This window comes from Lepidochelys olivacea (genome assembly GCF_965140295.1).
Source record: "Lepidochelys olivacea isolate rLepOli2 genome assembly, chromosome: 18".
NCBI lineage: Eukaryota > Metazoa > Chordata > Testudines > Cheloniidae > Lepidochelys > Lepidochelys olivacea.
Window position 1 is genome coordinate 29245838 of NC_140428.1, and position 16281 is coordinate 29262118.

Here is a 16281-nt window from a genome sequence, read left to right on the forward strand (position 1 = left end):
GGGCCGCGACACGGGGCCCCCGGCCCCTCCCCCCCCCGCGACACGGGGCTCCCGCCACACGGGGCCCCCGGCCCCTCCCCACCCCGCGACACGGGGCCCCCGGCCCCTCCCCCCCCGCCGGGCCGCCACACGGCCCCCCCCCCACGGCCCAGACCCCGTACACCCCTTCCCTGGCCCGGGGCACTAGGCGTGTGTTTGTGCCGAGGCTACTCCTTGACCCAGGGAGATGGAGCCGCAGGATGGGCTCTTGCATCCCCACTAGGGCAGAGGCCAAGGCTGGGCCCAGCAAGGCAAGGCCCCGTGCAGCCCCACTGAACTCCACTCCCTCCTGCTCTGCGCCGGGGCTTCTCCACCTGTGTTCCTTTGCGCACCTCTAACAAGTCCCAAGTGGCGGTGCAGACGGCTGTTGGCTGTATCTGTCCTTGAGTCCTGGTCAGCGAGGTTTCAGTCTCAGCCTTGTGCGGACCCCTTAGACGTAGTCCACGGACCAGAGACTGAGAACCACGGCTCTGTACAAAGCCGGAGCGAGGGAAGGACACCACTGTGACATGAAGCGCTCTCTGGACTCTTCCCTGCACCTGCTTATTAGTGCGCAAAGTCTCCAGCCCAGGGACGGTCGGTACTGATGTGTCTTGTATGTTGTAGGCACCAAAAAAAAGAAAAGGCCCAGCTGCATGCTTTCCCCTCCTCAGCCTGCACTCCCCATTATCTGCTCTTCCTCAGAGTCCACCCCAAAAGGGGAGCTCATCCATAAGCATCTGTTAGACCTGTCATAAACCCCAAAGCTTATGGTCAATGAGCAGCACTTATTTGTCAAGTGCCGGCAGTGAATGTGTCCCCTTCCCCAGCAAGCTTACTGTCTCGAGCAGTGGTTCTCAAACCTTTTTTTTTCCTCCACAGACTACTTGAAAATTGCTGAGAGTCTCAGCGAACCACTTAATGATCTTTCCAAATGTTGTTTGTACCGTTAGCTAACTATGGTAAAGCGCTTTGGATAAAAGTGCTACATTAAAAAAACCCCTTAATAATTAAAGTTTTTTGTTCAACAAATAAAAGCACACAACTCAACTTTCTAATGCAATGGATGTGCCCTCTCTCCCCCGCTGCAGCAGCCCCTGCGCAGGGGTTGGGAAGGAGGGGGTCACTCCCTCTCTCCCCCGCCGCAGCAGCCCCTGAACTGGGGCTGGGAAGGAGGGGGGGTCTCTCCCTAGCAGCTGCAGCCCTGGAGCTGGAGAAAGTCTCCTCTTTCTCTGGCCGCTGCAGCCCTGCACCTCCCAAATTCCCCCCACCCCCACTTCTCACCCCACTGCCCTCTCCCACCTACCCGCCATTTCCCCCAAGGCCACCACCTCACCTTACATGTGCGCCTTCTCCAGGGTCCAGGCACCTAATTAGTGGAGCCATGCCTGCATAGTTCCACTAATTAGGTGGGTGGCCCTTCATTCTCTTGTGTGCAGCTGCCCAGGCGTGCACCTTAGAGGGAACGATCTGCAGACCACCTGAATGGAGCTCGCGGACCACTGGTAGTCCGCAGACCACAGTTTGAGAACCTCTGATCTAGAGAATACACATACCATTTAGAGGAGGACACACAATGGTAATTTATCTTTTATTACCTTTGTGAGCCTCACTGAAGAAGTAGTTCATTAGCAGAGATTCTGATGTACATCACATACTGGCTTTCTTCTCTTTCCCCTCTCTATTACATGCAGAACATAGTGCAACATATATAGTAGTTATATAAGAACACTCCTAAATGCCCATAACAAAAGCCCCACACAGCCCACTCTACTTCCTAAAACACTCCAACATCAGCTTGTTGAATGAAACTATAAAATAACTGCTCAGTTTAACGTGAGAGGGAGGTGGTAGAGAACAACTCTAGAGAGAGTATCCTCCACGAAGATCATGACCTAGTTAATTCATGCCATTTCCACTGACCACAGGGTCTGGGCTCACCTGCAGAATATTACAATAGATAAATCCCTGCTTGGTTTGTTATTTTTACCTCAAAGCAAAACTTCCTCCCTTCCTGGGAAAGTGTGAAGTCCTAGTTCCTGGGTACATGTTGTATCAGGGGCATTTGCGTATGCGTAAGCTGTCTATGTAAATAGTCCAAGGTACTTCAGGATCTGAGATCCTAACATTGTCTGAGAGGCAGTAAGTGTTGTGTCCATTATACGCTTCCCGGCCCCTTCTCCAGAGAGCTCTGTGCCAACAGCATGATGCTTTCTCCTCCATTCATTTTATATTTGTATCTCTTGGCTCCATGTTATTGGGCTTTCATATGCCAGAACACGGGGCCTTCTGACTTCAGGATGGATGGAGATTACACGATTGCAGGATTTTTCCGACTGCATAGCTACTCAACAACAGTGAAATCTAGACCGGAAGTTGACATATGTGACAGGTAAGTGAGAAGGGTAGGGCTTGGCGCTGCAACAAATACTATGTATCAGTACCTAGATACTACAGTTAGTATGTCCAAGCAGGGGGTATGCTGTAATCACTGCTTAACATGCTGTCCAGTATTATCTCATTGCTTCCTTGTACTTGCGGTCTGTCTGCTAGATCCACCTGTTGCCTCTCATCTTAGCCTTAGATTTTAAATTCTTGGAGCAGGGCCCGTTCTGTATTTGTACAGCAGCTAGTACAGTGGGGCTCCTGCAACCTAATACAATCACAGTGACCAGAGCTTTAGAAATGTGGTTCGCCTAGATTAGACAGACACAAAGAAGAAAATCATATTTAGCAGGAATAGAAACAGGAGGGGAAATGAGCAGGAAAAAGAAGTGGAACAAGAAGTAGGAAAGCAGATATTGGACAAAGAGACCCACTGCAAATAGACAGGAAGCTGCAACAGAGAAGACCCATGGTGGGCTGGGAGTTGGGGCATGCAAGGCTCACCTCTCATTAATAAAATGACAATAGTCCAAAATATCGGAGCTTAGCTGGTGCAACTGCGGCCATTACTGAAGAAAATCTCTGCTACAGCCAATATCCACTCTGTGCCATCAGAGATCTGGGGAGATGCAGGTGGTTTCTCCTCCTCTTGTGCCACCTGAGCAGGAGAAAGGGAGTAGAACAGGGCAGTGAATCTGCCCCATAGGATATTGCATAAAGAGTTGCTGATTAGGAGAGGGGCAGTGGGGATTTGAACTAATAGGTAAGATCTGATGTGTGTTGTGTAACAATAAATAGCGGCAAACTCAGTGTAAACGTACAAAAAGAAAGATGTTTGTGCTGCTGGTCTCCTCATGAATCCCCTGTGAGCAATGGTACATGTAGCAGAGGGGGGCACAGACAGGTGAAGTGATTTGTCTGAGGTCACCTAGTGTGTCAGCATTAGAACTCCAGGCTGCCTGGCTCTTGGACCACATTGTTGTTATGCCAGGCATTGCCCAGGGTGCATCTCCAAGATTCAGTGAAGCCTTCACATCTCTCTCTTGCCTCTGCAATAACACTTGTGTTTCTGCAGAGCAGCCTCTGTTTACAGCCATGGCTACCACCTGTTCCAAGCCATGAGACTCGCCATCGAGAAGATAAACAACTCCAGCAGTCTCCTCCCCAATGTCACTTTGGGCTACGAGATCTACAACACATGCTCAGAATCTGCCAACATGTATGCAACACTGAGTATCCTTGCCCAGAGCAGGCAGCACCATGTGGAAGTGCTCAGCAACTTCACACACTACCAGCCCAAGGCTGTGGCTTTGATAGGACCAGACAGCAGCCACTTTACCCTCACCACTGCAGCTATCCTGAGCATCCTCCTTATGCCAGAGGTAATCAGTAGCTTGTCTGGAGCAATGCCAAATATACCGTAAGCGATACGTTATCTGTGGCAGGGTCAAACACAGGAGCTGATTAGGGTAATACTGATTAATCAGAAGAAGGACAGGAAGTGGGCTTGTGGTTTGGAGTGGAGGTGGCTGGAGGATCAGTGCTCCAAGCAGGTGTTGCGACCCCTATGGTCCTTTGTGGCATGTGGGACTCAGTCTCGGTGTGACTCCAGAAGAGGTTAGGCTCATTCCTAGCGCTGAAAACGACATGCAGCCATGCTGCTTACTTGGTTGTTTTTTGAATGTGTGTTGCTGCGGCTACCACTTCCACATGCCCTCCAAATACCAATCCCCTCACGCCCACAAGAGTCACTGCTGACGCTGGTTCCTCCTGCCGGTATCGTTGCTCGGTGCCAATCGCCCCCCTGCTCCTCGGGTAATCACTGCTCAGCACTGACCTCCCGGCGGTACCAGTGCCCATCCGCCTCTGCGCAGTTTCCCAGCTGGAGACACATCCTTTCCCTGATTCCCTTTTGCAGATTAGTTACGAAGCCTCCAACGAGTTGCTGAGCCTGAAGAGCACCTACCCCTCGTTCCTGCGCACCATCCCCAGCGACAGGCTGCAGGTCGAGGCACTAGTGCTGTTGCTGCAGGAGTTCAGGTGGAACTGGATTGCGGTGGTGGGCAGTGATGATGCCTATGGCAGGAACGGGATAAAGACCCTGAAAGAAGTGGTGGCTAAGCATGACATCTGTGCCGCCTACCAAGGAATCATCCCTATGAAGGGGGGTGCCAACAGCCCAGAGCTGAAGGAGATGCTTAGAGTCCTTGTGGAGACCGGTGTCAATGTCACCGTCGTCTTCTCCAATGTGGACAGTGCTACAGACTTCTTTGACATGGTGGTTCAGGAGAACGTGACGGAGAAGGTGTGGCTGGGCACTGAGGCCTGGTCTCTAGCCTCAGAAGTCTGGAGCATCCCCGGCATCCACAGAATTGGCACGGTGATTGGGTTGTCAGTCAAGCAGGCAAAGCTTCCAGGATTGGAGGAATTTGAATCTGCCCATGTGAATTCAGAGAAAAGTAATGTAGCCATGTGTGCCCCTGATTTGGGTGCTGAAGGGAGCAGTGGTGGGAGCAGCAGCAATGAGAGTACCAGCCAAGGCTGCAATCAGATCTGCACAAGGTGCCACTCACTCACTTCAGCGCCCCAGGCGTTTGATATTTGGGCTGCCTTTAATGTATATTCGGCGGTGTTTGCTGTGGCCCGTGGCCTGCACAACTTGCTGGGTTGCTGCTCGGGAGCGTGCAGCAAGGACAAAGTCTATCCCTGGCAGGTGAGTGGGTCACTGGGAAAGGCCCCCTGCTCTCTTGTAGACTCTTGTGAGAGTCTCCTTGTGTGAAGCTGCATGGGGGCAGCCCAGAGCTCAGGGCAGGTTTGACTATGATGTAATGAGAGGCAGGGGACTGGAAGTAGAAAGGAGCAGAAGTATAAGCATCTAGCAGGATGAGCAGGTGTCCAGCAGCTCCAAGATCTACCTGTGAGCTGCATGCTGTCAGAGCACCGATAAGGTTTCAAGGCTGGTGAATTGAGTCCCAGAACAGGCCAGCACGGCTCTGCCAATGGGCCTCACCCTGCTCTGGAGAGACCATCCCTAATTAGAAGAGGGGATGGATGGTAGCTGGGGGCCTCGGACACCTGGGTTCAATTCTCTGCTTCCCTATAGACTCCATGTGCCTTTGGGATGCCACTGACAGTAAAATTTTCAATAGCCCCTAAATGACTCAGATGCCTCCATCTCTTGAAAGTCAATGGGACTTAGGCATTTTTGAACAATATACCACTAGTCTCTGTGCTTCCGTTCTCCAGCTGTAACATGGGGATAATAGCACCACCCTGCCTCCGGGTGGTGGGGGAATTCATGAGGAAGAGGAAAGCAGCAAAGACTTGAACCCTCCCACCCCGTTAAGGCCCTAACCTATCCCTGACTGGGGTCTTTGCCCAAGTGGCTGAAGCTGTGTGTGGGAATCTTGGGTCTTTTCTGTCTGTGGCCTTTTTTGTTTTCCAGCTCCTGGAAAAAATCAAGCAGGTGAATTTCACTCTGCAGAATAGCAAGGTGCTTTTTGATGCCAATGGGGATCCCCTGACAGGCTATGACCTCGTCATGTGGAAGTGGACTGGCCTGACCTGGTCTTTTGATGTGATTGGGTCTTTCCTCCAAAAGCCAGACAGACTGAACATCAACCGGGATGGAATCCTGTGGCATACAAAGGATAATCAGGTACCACAGCATCTGAGCTGCATACTGGGAAAGGAGTGGCCTCAGGAGCTTCGGGCAGTAGCACCAAACGGGGATTTTCTTAGCATTACAAACAAAACAAACCTCCCCTTATTCCTGAAACTTGACCCTGCATAAAGCTCTGTGTCCCTGGGGTTGGGGAAACAGAATCCTGCAGGCCGGGAGGGGCCCGCCTCACCACTCCTCCTTCTGCACTGAGTCACATTTTCTGGTCAGGTCTGCTGCATCTCCACGGGTCTTTCCCTTAGCAGGGTGAAGCTGGGGCGCCCAGCATCTCAGGGTGCAGGCTCTGCAACCATCAGGGCTGGCAGTACTGGGAACAGAGAGCTGACAAGCTCCTACTTGCATCTTAATTTTCAGAAAAAGCTCTCTCAGGAAGAACCACCCCAGGTATGCCCTTGTGCTGCCCCTGCACACTGCCCCTGCATCCCACCCGCAGTCCTGACCCCTTTCCTGGACATTAAGATGCCTAGAAATATAAGGAACAGCCCTCTGGTGAGCAGCCTGCGCTGGTCCCAGGAACTCAGCTCTGCTCAGTCAGTGCTGTTTCCTAGCGGGCCCTAGCTGTGATGGGGGCTTTCTCTTGGCAGGCCTGACCCTTGCTGTGCTTTCATGTAGGTGCCTATGTCAGCTTGTTCAAAGGTCTGCGTAAAAGGAGAGAAGAGGATGCAGGTGGGGCTTCACCAATGCTGCTTTGACTGTGTGGCCTGCCCCGCAGGAACCTTCCTGAACAGCAGCGGTCAGTAGAACCTGAGGCAGCTCCTCACAGGGGTCACAGCCAGGGCAAGCTGGTTAATCTTGTTCTGCCATTCCTGTGTTCCTATCCTATGCACCTGGCTCCATGCTCCTCTTGGACACGCTTACTCCAGCCCTTCTCTGTGCTCCTTGCTTTCTCCTTCTCCTCCATCCTGGCTGCAGCAGTTTTCTCTTCTCCTTCTCCCATTCCCTTCCCCTTCCCCTTGCGGGGCCTGATGACTAGCGTTTGAGATGCAAATGGCCCAGTGCAGCTTGCGCTCTGACTTCTCCATTTGAATAGCTCTCAGAAGGGTTGCTGTGCTGTGAGTATGTAAATTCCGGGTCTCCCCCGCCCACCACCCAGTGCTGGCTCCAGTGCACTCCTGGCTAGTGCTGGGAAGCTGTGGTTTCAGATGGTTGCCGGGAATCAGATGAACAGGTGAGCTGAAGCTGCCTGACTCCTCTCACTGTGAGCTTTGGGTGGGAGGAGGCAGGTGTGACAGCTGCTGCCTGCCCTGGGAGGAAGAGCCTGCCCACTGTTGTCTTTGTCCTGTTGATGGGGCAGGCAGACAGACAAACCCAGAAAGAATGAGCAGCCCCAGGTGGCAATAAACACCAGGGTGGAATTTGGTTAGTGGCTAGTCGATGGTGCTGGAAGTGATATGAAAATGCTTGGGTGCTGGGGGCCAGGTGGTGCCCTGGGCTGACTGCAGGATTAGCTGATCCCCGCTGTGCCAGCCACAAATGCAAACTTATGGCAAGAGAAAGTCTTCAGCCCCTTCACTCTCACTCAGTAGATGCCAGCAAACTCCACGTTCCACTAGAGCATGAGCTTTGGGCAACCACCAACAGTGAAGAGCCTCAGGAGTAAGTTACTCAGTGGCCTGGCTGGGTGAACAGCCCTGCACCTAACTAGCAGTTGGAGGAGAGAGCAGCTGCTGCAGACATGCCAGCCTTTGTGGGGCTGTTGCATCTGCTGGAGCCCACATCACACGTCCCTGCAGACTAGCTGCATGAGCTGTGTACTTTACCTCAACCAGGACTCCAGCTGGGACCCAGGTGGTCTGTAAGCCTTAGTTCACTCAGCTAAGCCAACAGCAGCTACTGCCCCTGACTAAGCTGGGGGGAGCCGTGCTGAGGGAGGCCACTCTATAGACCAGAGCTCTCCCATTCCAATTCCTTTCCATATCCTGCCACAGTCACCCCAGTGGTCTCATAGGACCATTAATGCCACAGGAATTGCACCCACTCACTCTAGGGCTGAGGCCTTAGGATTTGTCACCTTTTATACTGTCTCATTAAACCTTGTTTGGAGGTGGTGCACATTGATCCCAGGTCATTAAAGACCCTAAGGCACTTTACATAAGGGCTGGGTTGTTATCCCCAGCATCTGTGCTCCACCTCAGAGGTAACTGCATCCCAGTGGTGAGTGATCCCTGTACACAGCTTGTTAAGTGTTTTGGGATCCTTTCAGGCATGAGGTGCTATAAGGTGGCAGATCATTATTACCATAACCAGCATGGTGTGTGAGCAGCATCTCAGCTCTTCCATTCCCTTCCTCTGCAGACCTCTACAATTGCCAGCCCTGTGGTACAGATCAGTGGGCCCCAATGAAGAGTGAAATCTGCTTGAATCGGACCACTGAATTTCTGTCCTGGGCTGACCCCGTCTCCTGGGCCTTGCTGACTGCCATCACCCTTCTGCTGCTGCTGCTGGCAGGGACAACTGCCCTCTTTGCCCAGAACCTCACCACGCCAGTGGTCAAGTCGGCAGGCGGCAGAATGTGCTTCCTCATGCTGGGCGCTCTGATCTGTGCCTGCTGCAGCCTCTACTGCTACTTTGGGGAGCCCACCTGGCACACGTGTCTGCTGAGGCTGCCCATCTTCTCCATTAGCTTCACCATTTGCCTCTCGTGCACTGCAACCCGTGCCTTCCAGATCGTCTGCATCTTCAAACTGGCGTCTAAGTGGCCTGCCTTCTATAGAGCCTGGGTGAAGCACAACGGACCCAACCTGTTCATCGGAGCCTGCACAGCCACCCAGGTGGCGATGTGCCTGGTCTCGCTCAGCATCAATCCCTCAGTGCCCAGGAAGGACTACACGACCTTTGTGACGATGACCATCTTCCAGTGCTCGGAAGATGATGCTGTGTGGGGGCTGCTCTACAACACAATGCTCAGTGTCTGCTGCTTTGTCATCAGCTACATGGGGAAGGACCTGCCTGAGAACTACAACGAGGCCAAGTGCATCACCTGCAGCCTGCTTATCAACTTAGTCAGCTTCATCTGCTATCTCACCACCTACATCTTCTACCATGGCAAGTACCTGGTGGCCATCACTGTGCTGTCCAACCTGTCCACCCTGTCTGGGATCTTTGGAGGCTACTTCCTCCCCAAGGGCTACATCATCCTCTTCCGAGCGGAGCTCAACACCACTGAGCACTTCCAGATGTCTATCCAGAGTTACACCAGGAAGAGCAGCTCAGACTGAGCCCACAGGCGGGGGAGCAGGGAGACTTTGGGATTTACATGGGGTGGGTGGGGGGAGGTCCCTCACAGCTGTTGAATTCTGTGCTCTCAGCATCCCACTGTGGAGGAAGAGGGTGTGACAGAGATCTGTGCAGGGAGCTGCAGGGGGGCTCTAGTGGGAGCTGGGGATGAGATGGGGGGTGCGGAGGGGTGGAGTGAAATGAGCTCAGGCCTGTGACTACCTGCCACCAGTAACTGATCCTGCTGGGCTGCGAGGTGAGAGTAGCTGTGTGGGAGTTGGGATGGAGCGGGTATTGGGCAACATACCCTGCAGGGGGCACATGGGAGCACGCAGGCCACATGGGGTCTGTGCTGTGGGAGGTGGCAGCAAGAAAAGACAGACTCGAGAGCTCCCATGTTTCAGTTAGAACAGGCGTTGACAAAGCTGGGCCTGGGGCCTTGCCTCACTCCCAGCCAGCCTGTGGGGTCAGGGACAACTCATCTGCCATGCTCTTCATCTTCCCTGTGAGTGGAAGGCCGGCCCTGTGACAGAGCCATGTGCAGGGGGCCTGTGCAGGGCACAGTGGTTGTGACCCCAGAGCCTAGTGGGTGAGGGAGTTTAGGGGCAGTGAGGTCAGCCCGGGGCAGTAATGCTTTGCTCTCCCCTTTCGTGGCTCCTTCCCACCTCCAGCCCTCCAAGGGACAGAGCTTCCCAGAGCCGCATCCACACCAGTCCTGCTGCCAGCACCAGGGCTGCACTTCGTAGCAGCACAAGACTGGCTCCATGAGCTAGTGCACATCCTTAGCCAGGCTCCGTGGCTCCAGCATTTCAGGAGCACTAACTCCCACTGTTACACCCTGCATGGAATCCTCATAGCCGCAAGATGGCAGCCCTGCATGCCACCTGCCCAGCTGCAGCGTAAGTTGCAGGTCACAGACCTGGAGACAACAGTAGGTCCCAAGGGGGCCACATCCTCCAAGACAAGACTGCTGTAGGGCATGGGGAATGGAATGGATGGCACAAGTCATTATACTCTATCCTGGCTCTTAAACATCTACCCTCAAGAGACAGATCTGGGCTTCTCTTTTCTCCCTACTAAATGGATGGAATACCTGGTGAGTGGGGCTGGGTGGGGGACGGGATCCCCATGAGCCCAGCACCTCGGAACAGGAGGCTCTTGATGATTTGCTCATGCCCCTGGAACTGAGTGGCCTGATAGTCTCTCAGGCTGGTTACCCAAGAGACGTGAGAACAGCTTCCTGGGAGGCTTGGACCACTGGCTTTGTCAGCTCAAGGTGGAAAAGGAGGGGCTGAGCACACTGGCCAGCCTAGGATAAAAATGCCCCTTTTCTCTCGGGTGCTGATATGGGTAGAGAGGGGGGCTGGGAACATGCTGCTGCTTCTCAGCACCAGGCACCCAGCACCCACGCACAGGCTCATTCCCTCCCACGGGACACTATGGGACACTGAGCAGAGGTAACTTACATAGCGGGCACTCAGATCCAGTCCTCATGCTCTTCTCCCTCAGCATCTGAAGCCATTTCACTGTGCCCTCAGCCCCTCCCTCTCACCTGCCCCAAAAAGTTCTGACCTTAAGTACTATTTTGTCAGATAATTTTTATTGTTAAACTGCCATTAAATATAACACAGGAGAAAAAACACAAATGTCTCTCCAAAAACAGGTGGCAACAGCACCCAAACGGCCAATAACAGTCAATCAAACTTCACTGGAAACTCACTCACTGCTGCATTACAGCCCATAGGTAGCCCCGCTCCTACCCCTGGGGAGTTACAAGAGCCTTTGCCAACAGTGGCATGGTGACTGGCTGCAAGCTGCGATTCCCAGGGTCTGCTGGATTTGCCTAGGGAGGCTGAATGCAGATTTTTGCTCCTCTTTCAGGGTGAGTCACTCAGTTGTCAGTTTCAGCTGAGAGCATCCAGGGGAATAACATCTGCCGCCATGTGTATGAGGTTCCCTTCCAGCCAAGTATGCCAGCAATGACCAAGGGGATGGAGCTGTTCTGCCTGGAGCAGTTTATAGCCTGTCCCTCAATGACAAGGGGCTCTTTCTGCCAGGGCCTCCAAAGCCCCTCTGCGTTCCCTGCGGCTCTGGGACAGGCTCCCACCCTGCACTCAGCAGTTTGCTATTTGTTGCCTCATGCTCCCCGAGTGATGCAAACTGCAGTGCCTCCTGCAAACTCCAGGCCTAACCTCCACTGTGCTGGGAAAGTGCTCCCCTGTGGATGGGCAAGAAGCCAACCGAGCTTTCTGAATGAGATACGCAGGCTGTTTGTCTTCCTTGGATGCCCAGAGCACACTAGTCACCTCCTTGCTCCAAAGAGCTCCTATTCTTAGCTCAGTGACACAATAAGGTCATCACCAAGGTCTGTGGTGGGAGGGAGCCTGAGGAGAGGAAGGACGATGATGCCAATAACACAGTCATGCTGGGATGCAGAAAGATGTGCACACACAAGGAACAGGCTACTGAGGGAATTTGCACAAATATCACATGCTCACCCCCCCATCGCACACTCACCTCCCCCATTTCACACTCTGCTCACTCACATAGGTCAATGGGCTACAGGGTGTCTCTCTGGATTCACGGCCAGGCTTATGGCTTTTTCAGGGAACAGTTTTATTCTTCACTATAAAACCTAGGCCAAACAGCAAAACCCACCAAACCCCCACCCCTAGTTCTGGCCACCAGGGGCTCCTGCTCCCAGAGGCTTTTCCCCTTGGGTCTCTTAACACTTAGAGGGAACAACACAGCCTTCAGCAGAAGCCCATCTCCATCCTTCCCACCTGAGGCAAAGTCTTCACTACCACGTCAGAATAACTTTTTCACATGTAAGTTACACCTAAGCGCCGGTGTGGACGGTCCTATGTCGGCAGGAGAGCATCTCCCAGTGCCTCTCGCAGAGGTGGATTCACTGTGCCGACAGGAGAGCTCTCTCCCGTTGGCCTAGAGTGTCTTTGGCAGACGCACGGCTGTGGCTTGGTTGCAGCTGTGCCGATGTAGTGCTTCTAGTGTAGACTAGCCCTGAGTCACCTGGTGGCTTGATAATCCCTTACTCCCTTCCCAGATGGGCCTGATAGTTGAACAGGGCTACTTGGCACAGGTGCCGACTCCATGGGTGCTCCGGGGCTGGAGCACCCCTTGGGAAAAATTGGTGGGTGTTCTGTACCCACCGGCAGCTCCCTGCCCCGCCCCAGCTCACCTCCGCCTCCGTCTCCTCCCCTGGGCGCGCCGCGTCCCTCTTCTCCCCCCCTCCCTCCCAGCGTTTGCTGCCGCAAAACAGCTGTTTCCTTGTAGAAGTTCCTGCTCCTAGTAAGTGGAATTACTGAGCCCTGAGACTACCAGAGCAAGACAGGCTGCAGATTTTATACAATGGACCAGATTCTGAGACTCCCACTTGTATTAAGTAGCACCTGACTCAGCAAACAGTCCTACTGACTTAGATGGGCCCTGTCATGGAGCGAAGTGCTACTCAACCTGAAATAGGAGAGCAGAATCTGGCCTAATAGCTGCACAGATTTTGGAACAGTACCAAGCTCATCACATGGAAGGATATTTTAATGACAAGTCCTTGTAACATACTTAAAGGCTCCCCATGTCCAGCCCAGAACCCTTGGCAGGAAGCTTTCTGCTCTCCCATAGCTGAAGCTTATTTTATTCTTTGTCTATTAAGCTGTCATTGCTAACTGTAGCTATTGCAAACATTCCTGTGCTGCAGAATGCAAATGGTGGGTTGTTACAATGTTTCATGAGCTGCCAGACTCAATAAAAAGAAATCGCTAATGACAGCCCGTTTAATTACAGATTCTCCTTTTTTAGGTCACAACTGAATATTCACTGAGTCAACCAGAGGGAGCAGGGCTGCAATAACTAAGTCACAGCAAATACCAAAGGTGGTCAGTCCCTCCATACGGACGTCAAATGCTAGCAAGTAACCGACTCTCCACGAAACAGCTCTATGCATAGGCCTGGAAAGGTGTCCATGGTGCTAAATGCAGGAGTCTAAATAAAGCCTCCAGTTGATTCCCTGCTGATTCTCGTTAGCAACAGAGACCCAGGTCAGGCAGATGCTATAGCATGTTGCGCTCAGTGAGAGGAGAGTTTGATGCTCTGAAGCCTCTGGCTTTTGAGACACACAAATCCACGTTAATTAATATCCACATGAAAAATGACAGCTATTGTGATAGGAGTCCCTGTGAGTGATCGAGGTCCTGACATGGCCTTCGTGCCTGCCCATCCGAGCACCTCAGAGTCATTCATGGATCTTTATACTCACTACATTGCTGGGAGGGTGTGGAGCATTAGCCCTGTTTACACTGGGGTAGATCAGCACAAACAACAAGGAGTCCTTGTGGCACCTTAGAGACTAACACATGTATTTGGGCATAAGCTTTCGTGGGCTAGGACCCACTTCATCAGATGCATGGAGTGGAAAATACAGGAACAGGTATAAATACATGAAAAGATGTGATTTGCCTTACCACGTGTGAGGTCAGTCTAACAAGATAATTCAATTGACAGCAGGATACCAAGGGAGGAAAAATAACTTTTGCAGTGGTAATGAGAGTGGCCCATTTCAGACAGTTGACAAGAAGGTGTGAGTAACAGTAGGTGGAAATTAGTATTGGGGAAATTAGGTTTAGGTTTTGTAATGTAGATTAGGTGACTGCTCCCAAGTGGCTGAGCTGAGAACTGAAGTCAGGTCTGTTGTGTGGCAAGTCAGTGCCCCATCCTCAAGGCATCCTTCCTAAATGACACACAGCACCATTCCCCAGACTTAATAATGAACTGTACTGAAAACATGCAACAACTTCTGGCATCTTCACCAACACCAAAAAAAGGGCTCAATTTTTTTTTAAAAACAGTGATTTCAGCCAACAGAGATGATTGCACAGAAGGGTCTCCTAGCACAGGGCCAATGCCACACAGACTGTGCAAATCAAGAGAGGTAGAAACTTACATAAATGGCCCCTTCTGGATGAACAAAGCAGGCATTTTGTGCCCAGACCAGTAATAGCGCGCACAATAGCATTCCCATATCACCATTCAGAGAGTGCAATTTAGACAGCAATGCTTCAAAGTTTGGCCCAAGCAGAAGGGAGAAGTCTGACGGGAATATACATAAGAGTCAAGCACTGGAAGGAAAGGGCTCCTGAAGGAGAACCTTGACCCCAGAAGTTAAAAAACAAAAACTAAAAGTCCTGGACCAGGGCAGTCATGCCCCATAAGAGCTGCCTTGTGGAGACTTTACTGGCCCATTGCAAAAACACTCACCAAAGACCCACCCCAGGCAGCACTGCTCACTTTGCTCAGCTGATACCAGTCCTTCCCAAAGCAGAGCTGGAGGCTTTATAGTACACTGGCATCCTAAAAGGAGGCTCTTCCTGACTCCCAGGATATCTGAGAAGGTAAAAAAAAAGTCAGGGATGGGAAGGGCTTTGGCAGTGCAGTGAGAATCCTCTGCCCATCTCTGATGCCCTCCACCCGAGGATCTCAAAGCAACTTATAAGTATTAATTAACCAACACTCCCAACCCTCTCTAAGGCCATTGTGGCTAGCATTACCCTCCCCCTTTCACAGATGTGAGGAACAAGACGGAGAGGTTACGAGACTTGCCCACAGCCAACAAGAAGTCAGTGCTGGGAACAGAACCCAGGCTCCCTGACTCCTGGTCCTGTACTTTAGCTAATAGAAGATACTTCCTCTCTGAATAATGTACCAGGGAGGAGGACAATAAGCACACACAATGCCCTCTCCTCTTCAGGTGACAGTAGCCAGAGAGGCTGTGTTCACATGCAGCATACTCTAATGGAGAAGCTGTCTAGAACACTCCTTGATTTATTTAGTGCTGCTGGCAGGACCCCGGCAACAGGCAGTAAAGCTGTTTTCCACACCATCAGGCTCCATTTCAGGATCTAATACCCTGTTATTGTCTACAAGCCACTGCAGTGGGTGCAGCACACCCAGTCCTCTGGAGAAAGAAAACACCACAGGCTGTTCAGAGGCAACCAAGGCATCCAGGAGTGCCAACATAACTCTCCCTGAGGCCTTGCATCAGTTTAACGAAATGGGTTTAATATCACTGACAATATGCTGACAAGATCTAAAGTGGAAGCCTGCCATTTGAGAGAGACATCCATTATCATACATAAATAAAGGAGAAGAGTGGCCCTGCAGGATTCCAGCCAGACTCCAGAAAGTTGCTGGGTTTCCCTTGTGACAACAGCTCTGTGCATTATTTCACTGAACTCCTTGACACAGAAACACACACACAAAGCAAAAGGTAATTCTGATCCATATCAGAGGTCAGAAGACAGTGATTCCTTCCAGACCTTTCAGACACCTACTCAACCCACAACAGCAAATGAGTGTTCATTCTTCCCACAGCTGAGAAGATGAGGGGTCGGATTAACAGCAGCAGTGAGCAGCTCAGGAGGCTCCTGCACAGAGATACCAAGGACCAAAAACCACATCCTCAAACTGGAGAAAGCAGACATCCTGATCGTAAAGGGAAATGAACCATCAAAGCTATGCACGGGTCTCATTGTCTGTTGGTGAGAGTTGGTGCAGCTATTTTGCCTTCAGTGGAGCTACACCAGTTAACACCAGAAGAAAATTTGATCCCAGAACTTGAAACTTCAAATTCTGGGCCGTCCATACTGGGTGTCACACAGCCCTCTCTGAAAAGATTCTCAGCCTCAGCTACACTACGGTTTGCAGCCTCTCGCTAACACATCGCTAAAACCCACTTCATCGGATGCATGGAGTGGAAAATACAGGAGCAGGTATAAATACACAGCACATGAAAAGATGGGAGTTGCCTTACCAAGAGGGGGATCAGTTGGTAAGGCAACTCCCATCTTTTCATGTATTTATACCTGCTCCTGTATTTTCCACTCCATGCATCCGATGAAGTGGGTTTTCACCCACGAAAGCTTATGCCCAAATAAATGTGTTAGTCTCTATGGTGCCTCAAGGACTCC

At 51.9% G+C, this 16281-nt stretch overlaps 1 protein-coding gene across 5 annotated transcripts; it reads left to right on the plus strand.

The window, feature by feature from the left end:
- Nucleotides 1-477: 477 nt before the first annotated feature.
- Nucleotides 478-13324, plus strand: TAS1R1 (taste 1 receptor member 1). Of its 5 annotated transcripts, none has more exons than XM_084652110.1 (7): nt 478-615; nt 2295-2410; nt 3479-3785; nt 4322-5116; nt 5849-6061; nt 6698-6818; nt 8381-13086. In XM_084652110.1, the coding sequence occupies exons 2-7, from the start codon at nt 2319-2321 to the stop codon at nt 9301-9303; spliced, it is 2451 nt and encodes an 816-aa protein (XP_084508236.1). In that variant the 5' UTR covers nt 478-615; nt 2295-2318; the 3' UTR covers nt 9304-13086. The 5 variants fall into 5 exon arrangements, with proteins under 5 accessions (XP_084508236.1, XP_084508237.1, XP_084508238.1 ...); XM_084652111.1 differs by having other exon boundaries at nt 530-619; XM_084652112.1 differs by adding an exon at nt 13118-13324 and having other exon boundaries at nt 573-2410; nt 8381-9130.
- The last annotated feature ends 2957 nt before the right edge of the window (nt 13325-16281 follow it).